The sequence below is a fragment of the Euprymna scolopes genome, chromosome 21 (assembly GCF_053919585.1).
Source record: "Euprymna scolopes isolate OS-2025 chromosome 21, ASM5391958v1, whole genome shotgun sequence".
NCBI lineage: Eukaryota > Metazoa > Mollusca > Cephalopoda > Sepiida > Sepiolidae > Euprymna > Euprymna scolopes.
In genome coordinates, this window is record NC_136502.1 from 87447115 (window position 1) to 87469540 (window position 22426).

Here is a 22426-nt window from a genome sequence, read left to right on the forward strand (position 1 = left end):
CTCTGATGAGAAGGAGAGTATTTCTTCGAAACTCCGCGGATTAAGGACTATCCATTTATCTAGTGTTTCCTTTTCAAATTAAATATGTTTTTAACTCATTTCAAAGTGTTTTTTAACATATTTTATTAACTGTTTGCTCATATATATATATATATATATATATATATATATATATATATATTAGTGTTGAGACGATTAATCAGTATCGGAATCAAAAAAATTGGTTCCTATTTTCTGATACCAAAACAATTTTTTTTATTTGATTTTGTTTAAAGTAAGATCTTCCATTGCTGGTAATAATGATAAAATAATAAATATTTACTGATTTTATAATATCAGTAAAGCTAAAATTCATAGACGATCCTCCACAAATGTAATTTTATGTTTAGGAAAATATCTGCACATTTAACATGTGTTTTTTACAGAAATCAGGAAAAATAACAATTTTATAGTTAAATATTTAGAGATTTATAAAAAATCGGAATCGATAATTGTATCAGAATCGGTAATTTAATACGGAATCGGTAATTGTATCGGAATTAGGAAAAATATTGGAATTGTCGCATCACTAATATATATATATATATATATATATATATATATATATATACTAGCAGGCTGCCTGGCATTGCCCAGTCATAAAATACGCTTAAATATGATATTTTGATTAATGCAGACATTGTGTTTATTATTATATTGTAATGTAGCTTATAAAGAAAATAGCTGCTGCGTTCTTAGAATGCATCCAGTGTAATTGATGTTTATGACAATGATTTCATGTGGACAGAGGAAATAACAATATCCCAACTTACCATGAAACTGGCTGACAATTTTGAAATGATTGCCAAAGTTAATATAGCTAATTCTTTAAGGTGTGAAATCTATAATTTACCATGTGCTTTGAACCATTATTCGCAGTCAAATGATGGTTGGAGATGGAAATCTTCAAAAGATGGATTTCGTTGTTCAATATGAAAAACCTTTTTTATAATGAAGCAAACTTTTCTAATGATCAATTACCTTTATCTATTATATGAAAAGCAAAATGTGTGTGTGTTTGTATGTCTGCTAAAAACTTCCGACAGACGCGTTGGAACCTGACCAAACTGATATTGTTTTCAAGCTCGATCTTTCGGATGACAAATACCAAACAATTGGCCCAAAACATTAATTCCTTCACTCTATACTGGCTAGTTTTTTGCAAGGAGGGGTCAGTTTTTGTGTCGCCATTTTTGCAAATCATTGTTCCCTTTTCGATTGACTACGCTTAATTTCAACATTCGTGACTTCTGGTTGCGCGATGGAGACATGGCTAAGATATCAGGGTTGTTTTTTCTTTTCCTCTTTCGCATTACGGGTTCCAGCCTGCCTGCCTACTACGACTTTTTTTTTAACACTTCTCTCCACTCTGTTGTTTTGATTGTTTTTTACTTGACACACCCAGACAACGCCGGGTACCCCTGCTAGTAATTTATACTTGGAGTAAGAATTTCTTTCAGTTTCAGTTTTTTACATACAACATACATACACAGCGGCAATTTTTTTTCTAGCCTGTTGTATGTACACGTTACCTTGTAATGTATTTTCTGTGTTGTGTGAGTTCGATTAATAAACTGTAAATTTTTTTATAATTTCAGGGAAAATCCAGATGGCGACACATTTGAGAGTGAAAAACAAAGCTCAACATTTGATATGAAGATGTTACATTTCAAATATGTTTATCACGAATCATTCTTCTTAGCTTGGATCAACTTAAAATCAGTTTGTCAGGTGAAAAATTTTTTCACAACGTCTTGATTACAACATTGAGATCTCATTTTGATGCTCACTTTGATTTAAGGCACATAAAAGTAAAAAAAATATATATATATATATTTAAAAAGAAGCAAATTTAAAACTTGATATTATGGAAAAAAAATTTTTTTAATTTTAAGTTGACCTTGGGTTTACTTTCGGCAACCTTGTAACTCTCACTTCCCTTATTTTGTCTTTTAGTCCTCATTTTTCATAAACGATGTTTCTGACAAAGGGGAAAGAATTGCTATTTTATGGGTCGGAATCTGTCCATCTAACACCGGTTGGTTTTTGACCTTCAAGTATTTTTTGTTTAGATCCTTACATCAAATGACTGCCTTGTCTGGAGCAATTTCCATTAAAAAAAAAATGTTAAAAATGTGAAATTATTTTCTGCAAATTATTTGACATTCAGATTATTTTTTTCTCAAATGTCATGCAAGAAATACCTAAGAAAGATGTGGTGTTCAGTTTCTAAAATTCAGATAATCTGAACCCTTGTTTTTTTTTTATGAAATCCTTATCGGCCAAATTGTTATAAAGCTAGCAAGATGGACAGATACGCTGACGATAAAACTGATCCCAATGAACTTTGTGGGAAACAATATACACAGCGACACGTGCAGCAGCATCAACAACGAATGTCACATCTGAACAAAAAACTTAGCCATAGTGATCTTTCAGGAAAACAGTACTCTCACCGTCACACCTACCAGACGGGACCGCCAACCCAGGTGGTTATGCCACACATGACACTAGTTCCAACCTCTCACAATGATTCCATGGTGGGAAAACACTACCTCCACCCTCACAGTACGATGCAACCCCATGTCATGTCTCCAGTCTTGGGTCTTCAGGAAAAAGTCGGCCAGGGAGAAATGTCAGCCAAGCATTACCCCCATAACAGTGTAACACAACAGCAGCAGCTGCAGATGTCTGACCTTACCGAGAAGTCAGGACATCTTGAGATGTCAAGGAAGCCATACCCTCACACGCAGCAAACTCTTCATCAACAAATGCCTCTTATGTCATCATCAGAGAAGTCGAGTCTTGGAGAGATGTCCGTCAAACAGTACTCACACTCACACCGGATGTCACACATGATCGACAAATCGGCTCACTCGGAAATGTCTGGGAAGCATTATCAGCAAAGCTTGCAACAACAGGCGCCACCACCTCACATGCCACACATGATGGAAAAGTCGAGTCTTGGAGAAATCTCAGGAAAGCAATACTCCCATTCTCAGAGACATAATACGTCTATATCGGGGAAACACTACACACATTCTCTGCAACAACAGCAACTACTACAACAAAGACTGACAACCATGTCACCTCCAACGTCACTCATGGTTGAAAAACCCAGTCACCGTGCAGGTGGAGGCAGTGGAGGTAGTAGTAACAGCAGTGGGGGTGATTTAACTCCTAAGCATTATGCACCCTCACAACATAGTGGTCTGCATTCCCCTCCCTGTCCTGAGAGTGATTGCAAGCAACCACATCAGTACTCAATTTCACCGCTTCCCCAATCGTCACATAGCAGCCTGACCCCTCAGTCACTGCCGCTTTATCAACCAGGTAACAGCAGCAGCAATAATAATAATAACAACAATACTCTGTATAGTAATCAGTATTCTCAACAATGTTATTTAGGAACCTCAGCACCCTCCACACCTGATAGGGGGAGCACACCAACGTCTCCGCCTGCAATTATGAGTCCTGGAATAACAACAAAGCAGCATCAACATCAGCAGCGTCAGCAACAACCCCTCCCTCAACCACCCAGAACATCATCTGCAAGTAACCATAGCAACGGGATTGAAAACTCACCACCATACCCTAGTGATATTTGCATGAAACAAAATAGCCAAAATAAACCACTGCTGACTGTCCAACAACACCAGAGCCGTAAAATATCGAAACCCGCTAAGGTGTTCCCACCTGAAGGGGGCAGGCTATTCTGCGACTATTGCGGAAAAAAGTTTCCCTCGGAATATTTAATGGAAATCCATCGTCGAACACACACCGGGGACATGGGCTTTGAGTGTGAGATTTGCCTGAAAACGTTTGCTCGCAAGGACACTCTTAACCGACATCTCAAAAGCCACATGGGAAGCTTTTCGGATGCTTCGCATATGCTCGGAGAGGGCATGATCACTATCGATACAGACAGTATGGGTTCAAACCATAGAATCCTTCCAATGTCACCTCCACCAGTCTCTCCTCCACCAATGTCACCACCTCCAATGTCATCATCACCCAATCCTTCTCATATGTCATCTCATATATCAGAGATGCACTCACCTCCACCTCCCATGCATTCGCCTCCAATGCACTCATCCCCAAGACACTCACCCTCTATGAACTCACCACCATCGATGCCGTCATACATGACTTCCATGTCCGAACAACAGAATTCAGTTCCAAATATAATGTCTGGTATGAGTACAGTAACCAATTTACCCAGCATGCCACCGATTTCTGAAAATCATAAAAAGGCCACTCGGCGTCCGCGAAGTAGCGCAAACACATCAGGAGACAAATCATACCAGTGTGACATTTGCCTCAAGTTTTTTGCTCAACGCTATTACCTACGTATACACCGTCGAACACACACCGGTGAGAAGCCTTTTCAATGTGACTTCTGCATCCAGAAATTTTCACGCCAGGATACGCTCAAGATTCATCGTCGGACTCATACTGGCGAGCGTCCATACCAGTGTGAGATTTGCCTGCGGCAGTTTGCCCAGTCGGACAAGTTGCGGGTCCATCGGAAGAGCCACATGTTAAAGAAGCGTTATGAATGCGACTTCTGCCCAAAGCAGTTTGCGCAGCGTTACTATCTCCAGATTCATCGGCGCATCCATACCGGTGAGAAGTTGCTCCACTGCGAGGTCTGCAGCAAGCAGTTTGCCCAGAAGCACTACCTCGATATCCATATGAGAACTCATACTGGGGAGAAGCCGTTTCAGTGCGACTTCTGCATCCAGACGTTCGCCCGCAAGACGACGCTGCAGATCCATCGGCGAACGCACACCGGCGAGCGTCCTTACAAGTGCGACGTCTGCGGCAAGGATTTCGCCCAGCGCTACAAGCTACAGACCCACATGAGGACGCATGGCCCGAAGAAACGGCATGAGTGTGAAATCTGCCTTAAGACATTCGCGCAGAGCTACTACCTGCACATTCACCGTCGAACGCATACTGGAGAAAAACCTTACGAGTGTGAGACGTGTCGGAAGCAATTTTCACAGCGTAACTCGCTGCAGGTGCACCGGCGGACGCATACTGGCGAAAAGCCGTATCAGTGTGACGTCTGCCTGAAGCAATTTGCGCAGCGTCAGTACCTGCAGATCCACAAGCGCACACATACTGGGGAGAAGCCGTTTCAATGCGACTTCTGCATTCAGAAATTTGCCCGCAAGACGACGCTGCAGATTCATCGCCGAACGCACACAGGCGAAAAGCCATATCAATGCGAGGTCTGCCTGAAGCAATTTGCGCAACGCTACAAGCTGCAGATCCACAAACGCACGCACGTGCCTAAGAAGCGCTTTCAGTGTGATATATGCCTGAAGCAATTTGCGCAAAGCCATTACTTGCAGGTGCACCTACGAACACATACTGGTGAAAAGCCCTACCAGTGCGACGTCTGCCTGAAGCAATTTGCACAGAAAAATTCCTTGCAATTGCACCTTCGCACACATACAGGTGAAAAGCCATTTAAGTGTGAGGTTTGCTTCAAGCAGTTCGCGCAGCGCCATTACTTGCAGTTGCATACTCGTACCCATACTGGGGAAAAACCATATCCTTGTGAGATATGCAACAAGCAGTTTGCCAGACGAGATACACTCCAACGGCATAAACGTACCCACAATGTGCAATCTTTTATGGGGAGCCCAAACTCGTCTGGGAACTCTGGGCGGAAAAAATCTTATTTAATGAACTATAATAAGGGAGGAGGATCAAGTCCTGGAGGAAGTCGGACAATTGAAGAGTTCCCTCCGATGAGCGATTACCTCTGGCAGTTGTAAAAAAAAAAAGAAAGCAATATTAGAAATTTATTTATTTATTTTTTTTTTTGTTCAAAAACAAAATTATAAAAGTTTGGGTTCAATGTGTATATAAAAAATATAATTGCAGAAACCTTTGTGAGACATACAACATGCAATTCGCCAGACGGGATATACTTAAACGACCTAAATGTACCCGTAATTTGTCAGCTTTTTTTTTTGGGGGGGGGGAATTCAAATTCGGCAATATGCTCCAAGTGGAAAACATGATCAATTACCTCTGGCTGTTGTAAAAAAAAAAAAACAATACTGGAGATTTTTTTTTTTTTTCAAAAACAAAATTATAAAGATTTGAGTTCAACATGTATATAAAAAATATAATTGCAAAAACTCTTGTGAGATATGCAACAAGCAATTTGCTACATGGGACAAGCTCCAATGATATAAATGTACTCATAACGTACAATCTTTTATTGGAAGCCCAAATTTGTCTGAAACTCTGGGTGGAAAAAATCATATTTAATAAACTATAACAAGGAAGGAAGATCGAATCCTGGAGGAAGTCGGACAATTGAAAAGTTCCCTCTGATGAGCAGTTGTAAAAAAGAAAAAATATTGGAAATCCTTTTTTTTATTTATTTTTTTTTTTCAAATTATAAAAATTATAAAAATTTGGATTCAATGTGTATATAAAAAATATAACTGCAGAAACCCTTGTAAGATATGTAACAAACAATTTGCCACTTCAATGACATAAACGTATCTGTAATGTGTAATCTTTATTGAGTAGTCCAAATTCGTTGGTATACTCCAAGCGGAAAACATGAGCGATTACCTCTAGCAGGTGTAAAAAAGAACAATATTTAAAATCTTTTTTTTTTTTTGTGCTTATTTAGAATTCAACCTAGTTAAAAAAAAAAAACTAATTTGCAGAAACATCTTTATGATGTACATACTCATCATGGAATGAAGATGTCATATTCCAAATATCACTGATCAAGTAGTTTTTTTTTTTTAACTAAAAAAAAAAATTTACGATTTTTAACAATCAATGTGTCATCGTTAGCATTACGGGACTGATCTCACAAGTTTGAATTGTTGTGGATATATCTGCCTTTGTTTTTTTCTTTCAAAGATGGCGATGCGAGACAGTCCCTTTTTGCTTACTCATAAAATTTGATTTGTTTTAGTTCAAAATAAAACTGCTTGATCAGTAGGTTAAGCAGTAGGATAAGCACTTTTTTTTTCCAAACACAAAATTATTAAAATTTGGATCAACATGTATATAAAAAATATAATTGCAAAAAATTTATTTTAATTATTTTTTTTTGTGTGAAGAAGAAACTCCTGACTTCTGAGTCGCTTTTTGTTAACTGCTACTCAGAACAGTTTCATAACTCCTGTTTAGAGCTCTCTGGTAAAAAAAAAACGACTTGAAACAAGCATCTTTCCCTCCTCCCTCCAATGTGGAAAACAGATTTTGTAGCTTCGATTTTTTATCACAAGTCACAAGCGTTTTTATCAAATTGACCCGTTGTGTAATGGTCTCTGATTTTCTCAGTTGCATTCGGTAGCCGAAAGTCTTGAAAGAAATAGTTTTAATCTTCATATCTGAGTTTTTAAAATCAATTCCAGTCTGCTGTTCTATGAATTTAGCTCTAATAATTGGGAACATATTAGACTTTCTTTCAGAATTTCTAACATGAGAAGTCCTCATTTATTGTACACTGATTTATTCAAACTCTTTGAACGTAAAGCAATTGCTATATGCCAAAGGAACATGATGTCTGTCATGCCATCCCATTCACCAACATGAGTGAGTCACAGTAGTTAGGGATCTGCACGAGCCAAAATACTCTAACACTGAAAACAAAAAAGAACAACTTCATGTTTTTACATTCAAATAAACTCTGAAATGCATACAAAAAATTAGTATATAAAATATCTTTTATTTAAATAATAAAACATTATATTTTCAAATTACAAATTGCAATGTATAACGTGATATTCAAACTCTCCTTCTTGGTTCACACTGGGTCAATTTCAGTTCAGCATCCATTTTTCCGCTCACAAAAATACTTCCTTGTTGCTACAGACATACATTTTGGATGGAAGCATCTGCAGACTCAGCATAGAAATCATATGATATTCTTTTAGAAAAAATATGAACTTTTATTTTAATGGTTCCGGGATTCTACCATTTAATTGTTCTACAAATGTAAATATTTACTGTGTGAATATGAGTGTTGGTTAAGTGTATACAATTTACCTGACGGTTGTGAGTTCAAGCCCTGGGTCAAGCAGTGAAATTCATATCCTATACACTGCTATGAGAAATCCTTTTGTGTACGATTCAGAATATCTGTGATCTGTTTAAGGCTCTTAGGACCTCAGTGCTGGATAAAAAAAGACCTGTGAATTGGTTGTGTGTAATGATTTTCTTTTATACTAAGTCGTCATTTACCAAGGCCACAAGCCACTCGAGAATAAGCATCAATGGGTGATGAACAATGCTATGAGAGGATTGAAAACGATGAATAAGATGGACAAAATTTGATTACTTAAGAAGATAGCTGCACAAATATTTGTTGACATTGAACTTGAAGACGATTCTGTTGTAGACAGGAAATGCAACGGGGAATTTTTATTTAAAAGATAAGGGTTGAATAACAAAAAATAAAATCCAAGTTCATGGACAAATTATGTAATATGGCATGGCTGACTATGTGGAGATAGATAAAGGTTATGTTCTTAATATAGAAAAAGAGATTAACATTGAAAACTGAAAGAACCACTGTATTTACAATGATAAAGCGGCAATGACTTTGTATGCCTAACATAGAATCCAACCTGCATAGATGTTTGATAAGAGAAAAAATATTTTTTGGAATTTTTTGATTATTGATTTGGATTATCATTCTTATCATGGTTGTTATGCTCAGAATATTTTGGTCAATGTAACCTCTGACCTTCTTCAGATGCATTTTTTTTTTTTCGAACTTGGGAATCTTTATCGAATTTTGAACTGAACTCTTTATTTAATTCAGGAAGGGTTTTTTTTTTTTGGTTCTGTCAGCCATGACTAAGTAATATCTTAAGTAATTTTTACTATTTAATTCTAAGGTATAATCTAGAGGTTGAAAGGTTCAATTCTCACTGCAGGCAATACTAAGAATAAAATATAAATTACTTGTGGCTTTTACCTGGTCATGGTTGATGGAACAAGAACACTCTACTCCTGCGGATTAAATAAAGAGTTCAGTTTGAAATTGCATAAAAATTTGTGACTTCAACAAGACGCACCTGAAGAAGGTCAAAGGTTACATGGGCGAAATCCTTGTAAAAATAACAACCAACTGTAGTCCGAATAATTTGAAGAAAAAAAAATGTTTTTATTTCTAAAATTATATGATTCTTGCACAAGCATTTACGTTTTTTTTTTTATAGTATACACTTTAACTGATGGTTGTGAGTTCAATTCCTGCTTTAGTCATTGAAATTCATACAGTCTGATCCAATATCACAAGCTTTAGTAACAAATCATTAGGGCTAGGACAACAGCATATTCTTTTCATTGTTTTGACCCTCGAGTGTGTATCCGTTGATATCATATATGCTTTTATATAGAGTGATGTGGTTCTCGGTTGATTAACTGTGTCTAACTGTGTCGGATATATACTCAAGAGTCAAAACAATGATAAGAAGATGCTGTTGTCATAGCCCTACATATCATCAAGAAATGACAAAACAATTTCCAGCAAAATTTGAGATCATAACTAAAATATTTTTTATTGAATTGTTTAAGACTTTCTTATGATTGCATCCATCAAACGTCGTCAAATTTACTGATTATAAAAAGTAGTGTTGGGACGATTAATCAGAATCAGGAATCTGAAAAACCAGAATGTTTTGGGGTATTGGTATCAGAATCAGAAAAATTTCTGTCTATTTTCCGATGCTAAAAACAACTCTAATTATCTTTTTTTTTATTTGATTTTGTTTAAAACAAAATCTTCTCCTGCTGGTAGTTAAATATAATGAAGATTTATTGATTTTAAACTCTCAGTAAAACTAAAATGTATAGATCACTCACTTCCTAAGTTTGTTTTTACGTTTGAGAAAATATATGCACATGTGTTTTTACGGTAATCGTGAAAAAAAATAGCTATAATTAAATATTCAGAGATTTATAAAGAATCAGTAATTTAGTACGGAATCGGGAAAAATTTTGGAATCATCGATCACTAACAAAAAAAAGAAATATTTTTCAATTGTTAAATTTTTACGATCGGGTTCAATTTGTATATTTATTATAATTCAATGACACAATCTGCTGGATGCTTTTACTACAATGAACAGGCATAATTCTACTGACATTATTTAATATCAGGCGTTTTGTTAGAGATGATTCGTTAAATTTTACTTTCTCTAAATTGCACAATGTTTAATGAATATGTATCTTAGTGCATTCATATCTCAAGATATTACTGTATATAAAAAGATGGAGTGTCGATTGTATGAAGTTTAATTAATTAGAGATAAGGTCTTTTGACTTTATCGTTATTGTGAGAAATGGGTCCAACTATCGCATTTATTCATTTAAATATTTATTTTCATCTAAAAAAATATCATTCTCAGTATTATACTTGTTAAAAAGATGGTGTTCAAAAGAGAAACAGATTTAGGTATATTGGAATATTAAATAGGCTAAGTAGTAGGAGAGTGAAGAGCCTTGGAGAAAGAAAAGGCTGAAATACCCCCCCCCCCAATTATGGGTTAAATAGTTTCTCAGAAAATAACTGAAGGCTAATATGAATAATTTAGAAAGAAAAGCACATATACGGCATGATCGTTTGTTGTGAGGATGTCTCTGAAACTGTTGTTACATCCTGGGAATGACAACCAGCTACCCGGATGTTAGACATAATTAAATGATAGGCACATTAAGGGGTCAATATGGCGTCGGCTATAATTGGCTGCAAGGTCTGGTCGTTGTTATGGACAGCATTTCTATCGTGGAAATTTTTCATGACAGGGACCGCGTCTCTGAAAATGGAACACTTCACAAAATAGTGATTATAGATTTATTTTAACACTGGAGGAGCTTATTTAGTTGAGACCCAATGTGTGCCGCCATTGGTGTTCGCAGCCGAAACTGCTATTTGATGGAGTTCAAGCTTCAACTGTTTACAATTACAAATATAATTCAATTTCCTTTCTTTGTAAGAGAAAGAGAGTGAAAAGAGAGAGAGAGAGGGCGGGAAAGAGAAAGACATGCATACATTTTAAAACAAGGCAAGCCGAACGTTATTGTGGTTTTCAATTCTGATGACTTTGACTGAGTTGAGTTTTATAAACAACTGTCAATCTGATTACATTTTGGGTTGCACACGTCACCTGTCAATCTAAGCCAAGCTGTTATACGCGGACATTTTGAAATATCTGCCTTTGCCTGTATATGCACATCTCCCCATGAGTGCAGAACAAGCCTGGCACAAGCTGGATTAATGCAGAAGCCCCCAGCTCCCCAAAAAGGGAGCTTCCTCATTGTGCCACACAGCTAGCCAAACAAATCTCCGCTGATGAGGATTTAGAAAAAAAACCACGATCGTTGATGCTTGATTGGGTTTGTTTATATATTTGACAGCAAACCATTTAGATCATTTAATACTGAAGAAAAATTTATCTATATAACAAAAGTGAGCATATGTGTGTCCGACTCATTTCACTAATTATGTGTGCATGCAAATTTATTTTTATAAGCAAAGAGGATAGGGCTTAATCTCAATGATAACTGATAGTAATAAAGAAAGGAACAAATTTTTTTTTACTTTTTAGTAAACGAAAATATTACAGGTTAAGAAGAAAGAGAACAGATTAGTTTACTTTTTTTAAGTAAAACTTATCTTGCGTATATTTTTTTTTCATAAAACTTATTTTGTGTATATTTTTTTTTCGTAAAACTTATCTTGCGTATATTTTTTTTTCGTAAAACTTATCTTGTGTATATTTTTTTCTGTAAAACTTATCTTCCATAGATTTTTTTCCCGTAAAACTTTACTCATGTATTCGTTATTTAAATCAGATTTACTTCAAATATGTCAGGTCGGTGCAAAAGTTTTTACTGAATTAAAATTTTATCTTGAAAATGAAAAATTAATCTAACTCATATTCAGTCTTCTCTCATCATGTTTATCTAAGGCTGTCTAAATAGTTTTGTAATGTTTGAAATAAGTGATAATCGGAGGGACCGAGGTCAGGAGAATATGCAGAATGGGTCAAGATTTCCCAACCAAATTCTCGTAAGAGATCTTTGATCATGCTGTGTGAAGATGAGCATTATCATGATGGAAGCTGAATCCCTTTCTGTTGACTATAGAAGGTCATTTTCAAGTCAACATAGGTGAGAATATTGCCTTAAAATATGAATGTTTCTTTAATAATCTGAAATAAAAAGTTACCAATTAATTATGGTGATATATTTAAGTAATAACAATATGCATAAAATAAATTACAATGGCTTAAAATGCCCCTTCTACAAAATAGCAAAAATCTTTTGCACCAACCTTTTTTGGGGGGTAAGTTTTGCCTTTATGAGTTGTTTCAGTTTTTACAGTTAGCTTTACCTTGCATGTGGGAAATCAACTGTTATTGATAAAATTAAATTGTTTACTACGTAACCCTGCTAGTTTTACATAATTTGTTGGACAATCTATTTCACCCATAGCTGGAGAGTGCTCAGAAGTTCATGCCTTTACTAACAGTATTAGTGCATATATGCATGTAAATATATCTCCCCTCCCCTGCTGTCAGTAATCATTTCACTACCCTGCAAATCAGACACGTAATCTGACCTTTGAAGGTTATCTCCTGTATAGTGTGTTAATCAAATTCTGCACAATAAACCATAACTATTAATCCCTGGACTTTATGTAGCGTATCGCTATAACATTATTTTACCATTGTGTGGTATGCTAATTTCCCCCCTTTTTATTTCCTCTTTATGCCACAAAAAAGGAGAGAACAAATCTTATCACGTTTTTATTTCCTTAATAAATAGAAAAATAAAAATGTTGTCCTATCTCTTCATTGTCAGACTAACCAATATGCAAAACTACTTGTTCTTCATTACCGCAGATTGTTTGAGAAAAATCAGATTTTAAAAAACAAAAAAACAAAAACAATTATCCAATCAAAATTCATGAAACAGCAAAATCAAGTGTCCAATCAGAAGCCAGCATTCCTACACCAGAAGATGAACTTGGCCATGTTATTGAGAGTTTGAATGTAGTTTTGTTTATTACCTGTTTATTATGCAAAATAAATCTGTGACTACCTTCAGAGCCAAAAAAACATTTAAAGCATCAGCAATAATGACTAACTCACACTCTATGCATGCAAATAATTATTTAGCAATTCATTCTTCAGTTCAGATTCATAACTAAAATGGTTTGAGTATGATTAAGCAGAGAAGCCAACAAAAGAAAAAAAAAGTTTTTTTTAATTCCAATATATAACAAATAAATGTTACCAAAGGCAAGATAAGTGACTCTTCTACCTACGTAGATAAGGTTTGCGTGTTTTAACATATTTTGAAACTTTTATTCTGTTTGAAAAAGAACTAGTGTCTAGTTCGTAAGCTAAACTGGTAACAACATGGCCAACCCCAAACATGCCATCTTGTGAGAGTCAATAATAAAAAAAACTGGAAAAATAAACAAAACTAGCAGAAGCCATGGAAATTTTAGTTGAAACTTTTTAAAACACATTTTAAATGAAATGAATAAAAATTTTGAAAAAAAACGATAAATTTAAAACAATTTTTTTAACAAATTCTTTTTTAACCTATTAAAGCTAAAAAGAATTGATTTAAATAATTTAGATTTTTTTTTCAACACACAACACATTGTTTTTTTGTTTTTTTTTTAATATTTTTATATAAATCATGAAAGAACAGATGTCAATTCACTTGGCACGTTTTTTAAAATTTTAATAATAATCTATAAAAAAAACTTAGTCTTCTCCCAACATGACATGAAATAGTCAATTGGAAACCGTAAACAGACAGCCATGTTATTTTTTTTTTTTTTTAATTTTTGGAGAGAAAATGGTTTTAATGATTTTTAACTGATAAAGAACGGCTATAAAGGGAGGTAATTCGTTTCTCATTAATTAATGTTTGCGATGATGATGATGATGATGTTTTTTTTTTGTGACACCGGACGTCGGACAAGTAAATTAATATTTAGATACTGATAGAAATCCACTCAATAATTGTCACGGTGATACTTATTGAAGGTATTTCTATCTGTATTTTGTTTATTTTTAGACGTTTAAGACATTATTGAATCTCTGAAGACAGCATGTTTGGGGTCGGTCATGTCATGTTTGGGGTCATTGGTTTTACTTACGAACTAAACCAAATAAAAGGTTCAAAATACATTAAACCACATAAAACTTATCCAAGTAGGTAGACAAGTAACTTATTTTTGCCTTTGATAACATTCATTTGTTATATATTTGAATTTTTGACCTTTTTTCGTTTGTTGACTTCTTTGATAAATACCTAAGTTTTGAATTCTTTCATATATTTTTGTATATCTAACATATAATGATAAGTCAGACAGATAAAGCTTAAGAATCAAACTTTCTAGCAAATTTTCATACGTTATTGTTGCATCATGTTATTTGCAATATAATAACCTAATTTGCTTCAATATATTGCAATTATTACTTAATAGAATAAGCTACTTTTCTACAAGTTATTTAAAATATTATTTAATCATGCCCAGACAATCCATAATATGAAACATTTTCTAATAACCACCTAAAAATAAAAATCAGCTTAAATTATGTAAGGCATATAACTCGTATTTTAAATTGAAGGATGTAATAATTGTCTATCTTTGTAAAATTGTCATTTTTTTTTTTTTTCTGTATAAGCTTAAAAATGTGTAAACAAACAAGAAATTAACATGGCTTTACTGCATCCTGGACAATGCTGGATAGCTATAGCCAGCTTTCAATAAATTAATTTTCTCAGTTCCGGCAACGATGTATTGAAGATTTTCCAAATCAGTAGGATTTACTGAAATAAAGACATTAAAATTCCTTAGTTTAAAAAAAAAAACAAAAAAACATTTCTGTCAACATTGAAAAGGAAATTATTTTCTTGATCGAATTATATTTGTTGTTTTGATCTTTGATCTTTGACCTTCCCTTAGCTTGATTGTCATTGAGATGTCACAGTTTGACCAAATATGTTGAATGAAAAAAAGAAAGCCTTTGAGAAAACTCTGTGATTATAGGTTCTGAACATGTCTGTTATCTGTGTACTCATTTTTTTTGCAGACTGTTTAAGGATAACAGTCATAGTTGTTGTTGTTTTACCACATTTCGGCCAACTCATTCTCTGACCTTCTTCAGGGGTTTAATCGCGACGGGATAGGAATGCTGAATCTTGTAACTGTAACTTGTAACTTCGAGGCCTGTGACATAGTGGATAGAGGTGTTGAGTCGTGGAACCTTTCCAGGTGAGGATCATCTGAAGATAGCGGTTCCAATCCTACCCAAAGCAGGCCAGAGGATTAGTTGGCCAAAAAAAAAAAACGCGGTGAGACGACAACAACTATGGAAGGCAGTAATTACTGAGGATACAATTATAAGACTCAGCATTCCTATCCCCATCGCAGTTAACCACCTGAAGAAAGCCAGAGGACAAGCTGGCTGAAACATAGTGAAATAACTTGTATTTTAATTGAAGAATATGATAGAAGTTGTCTACCTTACGACTAACATTTTATTTATTTATGAGGATAACAATCCACAAAAAAATGAACATACAAATTATGAAGCCTCGTCTCAAGGGATTTAAAAAAGATACATATATATATATATATATATATATATATATATATATATACACACACACAGGGTGACCCTCAAAAAACAAAAGCTAAATGGAGGCCATCTAGAACATATGCTGTAGAACGGAGAAAAAAAGGCCAAAGACCCGAGTGTTTTGATGTGATTTGAATATAATAAGCTAATTATAACCAAAGTTTCATTTCATTCGAACAAAACACTAAGAAACGAGGCCTAATTAGAGTCGGGGCCTGTTTTTTTTTGGGGGGGGGTCGCCCTGTATATATATTAAGAGATATATTTGGTAAAAAAAAAAAACGGTAAAAAAAAGAAGTGCTAGATACATTAGTAAAGCTAAATATGTTTTTATTATTTCAACCTCGAATGTATTTACTTAAATGATTACAAGTTGTTTCAATAGACGGGGAAAAAAACTATTCCGTCTACTGAAACAAATCGTAATGATTTAAGTAAATATACTTGTGGTTGAAATAATAAAAACATATATATATATATATATATATATATATATATATATATATATATATATATATAATGTCTGTCATCGTCTGTCCAAGCATATAAACTGATCTTGTCGGACTTTCAAATTCAGATCCATTATACATTTAAGCAAACAACTCAAACTTGGCTTCTGACTTCTGACTAGGCACATTTCAATTCTATTACTTGTACTAGGTTAATTACATATTTAGCTGCAATCTGTTAAAAAATGACTTTGTTCAGTCCAGATCACTGCTAATATGAAACATTTTTAAATAATCATCTAAAACTGAACATGAACAAGGGAGATAACTCATATTTTTAATCAAGGAACATAATCAAAATGGTCTACTTTTCTTTGTATTCCTTTTGTTTAGTCTGTTTAAAGATATTTCATCAGTAGTTCTTATATAAAATATAAAGTTGAAGTTTCAAAATTAGACCCAAATAGCATTTAAGCTGACAAAGCCAACTTTACTTCTAACTAGCCAAGTTTCATTTGTTATTGGCAGTAAAAAACGTACTATACTACAATTTATTTTTTTAAAAATTACTTTGTCTAACCCAGGTGATTGATAACATGAAACATTCTTAAATAATCATCTAAAAATAAAATTCATCCAGGGAAATAACTCGTATTTTAATTGAAGAATATAATAGGAGTTGTCTACCTTACAACTAACATTTCATTTATTTATTTTGCATAAGTTTAAAAATGTGCAAACAAATAAAAATTAAAAACTAAGTTGACTTCACCTTACATCAGGCAATGCTGGCTAGGTACAGCTAGTTATTTTATAAGTGTAATTTATCCGAAGTGCCAAGGCCTGATGTAAGATTTGAATTAGCGGATACAATTTCAAGTTGGAAGTAGCAACCAGTTTATTGAGTCTTTTTCTGCAAAGTTATCTGCAAAACGGCAAATATATCATTTTTTTTTTTTTAGCTCCTTGCATCAAGTAGCTTCATGTCTTGTCTGGAGCGATTTCCATGAAAAAAAAATGTTTTTTAATCAAGAATAATTTTTTTTTTGGTTTCTGTACAAGTGAATGTTATTTTTATAAGATTTGCAATGGTTGAAACTTTTTTTTATGTAATTAGCAATGGTGATTGAGATTTTGAAAATGAAATTGTTCAAAAATTAAATTTATTCTGGAAGAAGCCCAATACATTTGAATATTTACCATACCTCATATCATAAACTGATCATTTTGTTCAAAACTTCATGTCGCATATAATTTTGAAAGAAAAACGAAACAAAAGTTACTATGAAAAAATCTGCAGTTGATTTTTTTTACATGAATAAAAATGACTACAAAAAAAACAAACTATATAAACATTCATAAAGCCATTGCCATAATCTTGAAAATGTCATTTGGTCACCGCCGTAAAATGTTCTGATGAAAAAATACAAACCATTATCTTGTGTTTCTTCAAAATTTTTTTTGGTAAAATTTAAAAATAGAATATAAATGTTGCCAAATATAATTCAAACAAAATTTGTTCATAAAATGAAATTTTTTACTCCAAGATTAAACACAAACTCACTATTTCACGAATATAGTTTATATTAAAAACTGACGTTGCCATTATAAATCTTGGAAGTTGCTATGTCTGTAAAGATTTGAACTTCAGCCCTTTTTAATATGAATGTGATTTGCCTGGAAATCCTTGTTGAAATAAATGACCAATTCTAGATTTAAATACAACTTCTCTTTTATTATTATTTTTTAATAGTAAACAGTTGTGATTTTATAGTGACCAGTAAAGTCCTTATAATGAACAGTTCCCATACTAATGAACTATTTCCTGGAAAATTACATTTTGAACCTTTTTACTGAAGGAATTTAATTTCTTTATTATTGAAGCAATTTCATTTCTTTATTATCAAAATAAGAATGTAAATATAATTTTTCAAACTTTGTAATTTTGCGTGCGTGTATATGCTCATGAATTAAATCCTGTAAAACAATTTTTTGTTTTCTTTTATTCAATTTTTTTTTGTACCAGGTTCTTGGCAATATAATAGAGTATTTAACTATGATTTATTTGTAAAAATTACATATAATTCATTGAAAGAAAATTAATTAAAATAAGAATTAATTGAGAAAAGAATTATTGAAGAAATAGTTAATTAAAGAAAAAATTAATTGAAGAAATAGTTAGTTGAAGAAAAATTAATTGATGAAAAGTTAATTGCTGAAATAATTAATGTAAAAAAAATAGTTAATTAAAGAAAAGTTAATTGTGAAAAAATTAATTGAAAAAGAAATAAACAAAGAAGAAATTAATTGAGGAAAAGTTAATTGAAGAAAAAATTAGTTGAAAGAGAAATGCATATTTCATCTTTGTGGGTATTTATTTTCCTTCCACCATATAAAGACATGGTACAAGGCCAAAAGGTAAGGAGATTATTAGATCAGCACATAAGTGGTGGTGTACTCTGGCGCCTTAAAAAGTTGTCTAAGCAACCTTAGTAATATTGCCTTAGGTAATCAGCAAGAACTAACTTTTTCCAAACGGAGAAGACAAAGCCTGAGAGTGTTGGCCTCCTAAAACTGAAAAGAACAACTACCACAGCCAGTCAGAAAAAAAAAATTATTGAAGATGAATTCTCGACTAGTATTCTTAATGTGACGGCATACTTCACTTTTGAGTGTCCGTGACGAAACATGGCCATTAACTGTTTGGATTACTTGTTTTCTATTTAAAGTTATCTCATATATTCTTTTGTTCTATAGTAATGAGTCATCACTTGTTAAGGTTAGAAACAATTCAAGGATAATCGTGTGATGAATAGAGTGTCAGTTCAATTTTGACATGGCAACCAGAGCCCAGAAAAGAGATTAAAAGAATTGGAAAAAAATAAATGTATACATAGTTCTGAAATCACATCAAAAAATTTTGATTCTTGTTCAAAATTCTCCCTATATTAAAAAACAAAAATAAAGGAAAATATCATATTCCAAAAATCACGTAACACATTCAAATAGTTTTATTTTTAAATAAGAAAATCAATTTTTTGGAGTACCACCCACCATTTTGAAGAAAAAATCCCAAGAAACAAAGGAGATAACTCAACAATGATTCATACTTACTAGATTTATGTTGTAATGCCTACGAATTCCCATTAATCACTTAAAATGATTTTCTTTATAAAAATAAAAATACTTGATCAATTTGCATACTTTTTGGAATATGATATTTTCGTTTTGTCATGGGTACATACATCATACAGATTTTTTATTTATTTACTTTTGTTTTTTAATATAGGAGGAATTCTGAACAAGAACTGATTTATTTAGTTTTTTTTTTTTGTTTTTTTTTTTTTGCACGGTTGAAAACAATCAGAAAAGAATTTATTTTCTCACAATCGAAGCTGAAATGTACTTTGATAATTGGGGATTATCTAAGATCAGGCTGTCAAAAAAATATTGATAGGCTGCATTTTGGAGAGGTGAAATGTCTGGTTGATGATGAGAGAGATACAGGGGGAAGATCCATCCTGAAAGTGAAATGAAAAACTGATAATTCTGAATCTCAAAATGTAAAAGTGTACTTGCTGAAGTTACGTCTAATATTGTTGTTGAGCGGTAGAATCATACATAAGGTAATGGGTAGTCATGACTGACAGTGAAACGAAGGAATGAAAGTCTGGCAAGGGTGACACAGAGGAAGAACGAGTCGAGGGGACAATGTTAGGTTGCCCTGTGGGACTCAAGTCTCCATAATAAACTGCATTTTACAATTCAGTGTCTCTTGTTTGAGCAGGGATTTCATGCTGGTTGGAATGAGTTAGAGGACTCGGAAACTGAATTGTTTTAATTGCTGGCAAAGTTACTTGACTTTATAGTTAAATTATTAATTGTTAACTATTCTGCACTTTCAACTAAAAATATTGGGGCTAAATTCGACACACTGCTATCAAAGCTCACTATTCCAAAATCTAAGACATTGCTGTCAAATCTCTCCAAAATCCAAATGGGCTCTGGAAAACAGGTTTTTTTTATTCAAACCGACATTAGCTCATTTGCATATTATCAACAAGAATTCACATTAGTTTGCGTGATCGTTGAGGATAAAATTAACTAGGTGTCACCATTTTTTTTTCTGTTATTCTACAAGACATGCAGGCACGTAAACGTTTTTGAGGCAAATAAATTTTCACACTCATTACAATTTTTCTCTATAGACTTACAACAATCCTGCCTACATTTTGACTAGAATTACTGAAAAATCTCCAAATTGATTGTAGGCGCCATTGCAAAAGCACAGTGAAGATTAATTTCTAAATACAAAGTTGATGCTCAATTCCTATACAGCTGAGTTCTTTTTATTAATGATACAGTGTAGCCAAGAAGTCACTGAAGAATTCTTGATTTAAATAGATTCGTTATTTTTTCATGGTACTTTAACGGAACTTTAACATATGAACATGATGGAGATTTGTTTTCAATAATGAACAAAAAATAAAAAATAAAATTTATTTATGAAAAAAAAAAATCCTTTTAAATGGTTTTCATTTGCAGTTTCACAAATTCGTGCCATTTCCAAAACTTTTATCCATGACAGATTACAAGATCACCCAATTACGATTTAATTCTCCAACTTTATTCCTGATGTTCTCCTTCAATTCCTGTAGAGTTTCAGGTTTGTTGATGTAAAATTTTCTATCTCACAAGAAAACGTTATAGATAGTCAAGTCTAGGGAACGTCAAGGCCAGTTGACATTGCCAATTTTTTCATTTTTTTTTTTTTTTCTAGTAAAGAAATTTCATTGTGGCTACAGTACTCTATCTTAAGACATACATGATTACTCTCTCCAGTCTTATGTACGACATGAAGAGAAACTGGAATCTTAGGAAGATCTCTATCATTCCAGTTATTATAGGAGCAACTGGACTCATGAAAAAGAATTTCATAAACTATGTGGCAAATATAACCGATGAACCAAGTGTAAGAGAGATTCAACCAATTGCACTTAAAGGGATTGTCAGAATCTTAAAAAGATCTCTCGGTTGGAATATAGAAGATAGCAAGTGAATGTTTGGCATCTGGTGGGATGCCCTATCCCGAGCTTCATTTTTTTTAAATTAAAAAAAAAAAGCTGAAGAGAAGACGTGTTTATTTCTTATCTATTATGAGTTGCGTGCCATCAAATATTAAAGTGATACTTTTTATTCTTTTGGGTGAAATATTTTTAATTCTGCTTGTTGGTTGAAAAAAAAAACCAAACCTTCTATTCTTTTTGGTCCCTCGACAAAAGGAGGGTGGACCTGAAAATTTACCCTTGTCTGTTCGTCTGTCTGCACTTTTCTCAATAACTACGCCTTGGAATTTTTAAAATTTTGCACAAACATACACACATATATATACATGATGCTGGATTAAACAGAACTGAAAGGGAAAAGATAACGAAATACCAAGGCTTATGTATAACATGAAAAGAAACTGGAATCTTAAGAAGATCTCCATCATTTGAGTTATTATAGAAGCAACTGGACTCATGAAAAAAGAATTTCAAAAACTACCTGGCAAATATACCCGGTGAACCAAGTGCAAAAAAGATTCAAACAATTGCACTAAAAGGGACGATCAGAATCTTAAAAAGATCTCTTGGTTGGAATATCTAAGTTAACAGGTGAATATTTGGCATCTGGTAGGATGCTCCATCCCCAGCTTGAACAAACTGATAAGAAAATAATAATAATAAAAAAAAAAGATAGAATTTACTTTCGGTTTTAGACACAGATAGATTATAAGATAAATTCTTAGCTATTGTTGTACCTATTTACAATGCCCCCCCCCCACGGGACAGAGTTAGACACCAGGGTCGTTTTTTAACGTGGAGAAAAAGTACAAAAATTAAAAAATTGTCTCGGTCGTGAAGGATTGCTCCTCCACTGAAAGAGAACAAGAAATGGAAGTGCAGCATCTGAAGAGCAGATACTACACTTTGATCTTGATCTTAGCAGTTGTTGTAGTTAGATGATAATGAGAGATATTTCCAGGTCTATTTTAAAAGTGAAAGAAATTCTTTACTTAAAATTGTCATTATCATCAGTAATTTTTAAGATTAAGCCTCTCTTTATTTATTTATTTATTTATTTATTTATTTTTTGCCATGCATACATGATTACTATCTCCAGTCTTTATTATTATCAGTTATTACTATGATTAAGACTCCGTTCATTGCTCATAAAAATTAAATTCGCAGATATTATTGTATAGAGTCAGCAGACACGTATAAAAAA

General features: G+C 33.3%; 1 protein-coding gene across 1 annotated transcript in view; it reads left to right on the forward strand.

Annotated features, from left to right (window-relative positions):
• Nucleotides 1-18144, forward strand: part of LOC145242548 (uncharacterized) — a 50193-nt gene extending 32049 nt beyond the window's left edge. The window contains exon 2 of the mRNA XM_080105633.1: nucleotides 1638-18144. Within this exon, the coding sequence (XP_079961759.1) occupies nucleotides 2346-5828 (3483 nt within the window). The 5' untranslated portion in view covers nucleotides 1638-2345 and the 3' untranslated portion in view covers nucleotides 5829-18144. The remainder of the gene's footprint in view (nucleotides 1-1637) is intronic.
• Nucleotides 18145-22426: the final 4282 nt, after the last annotated feature.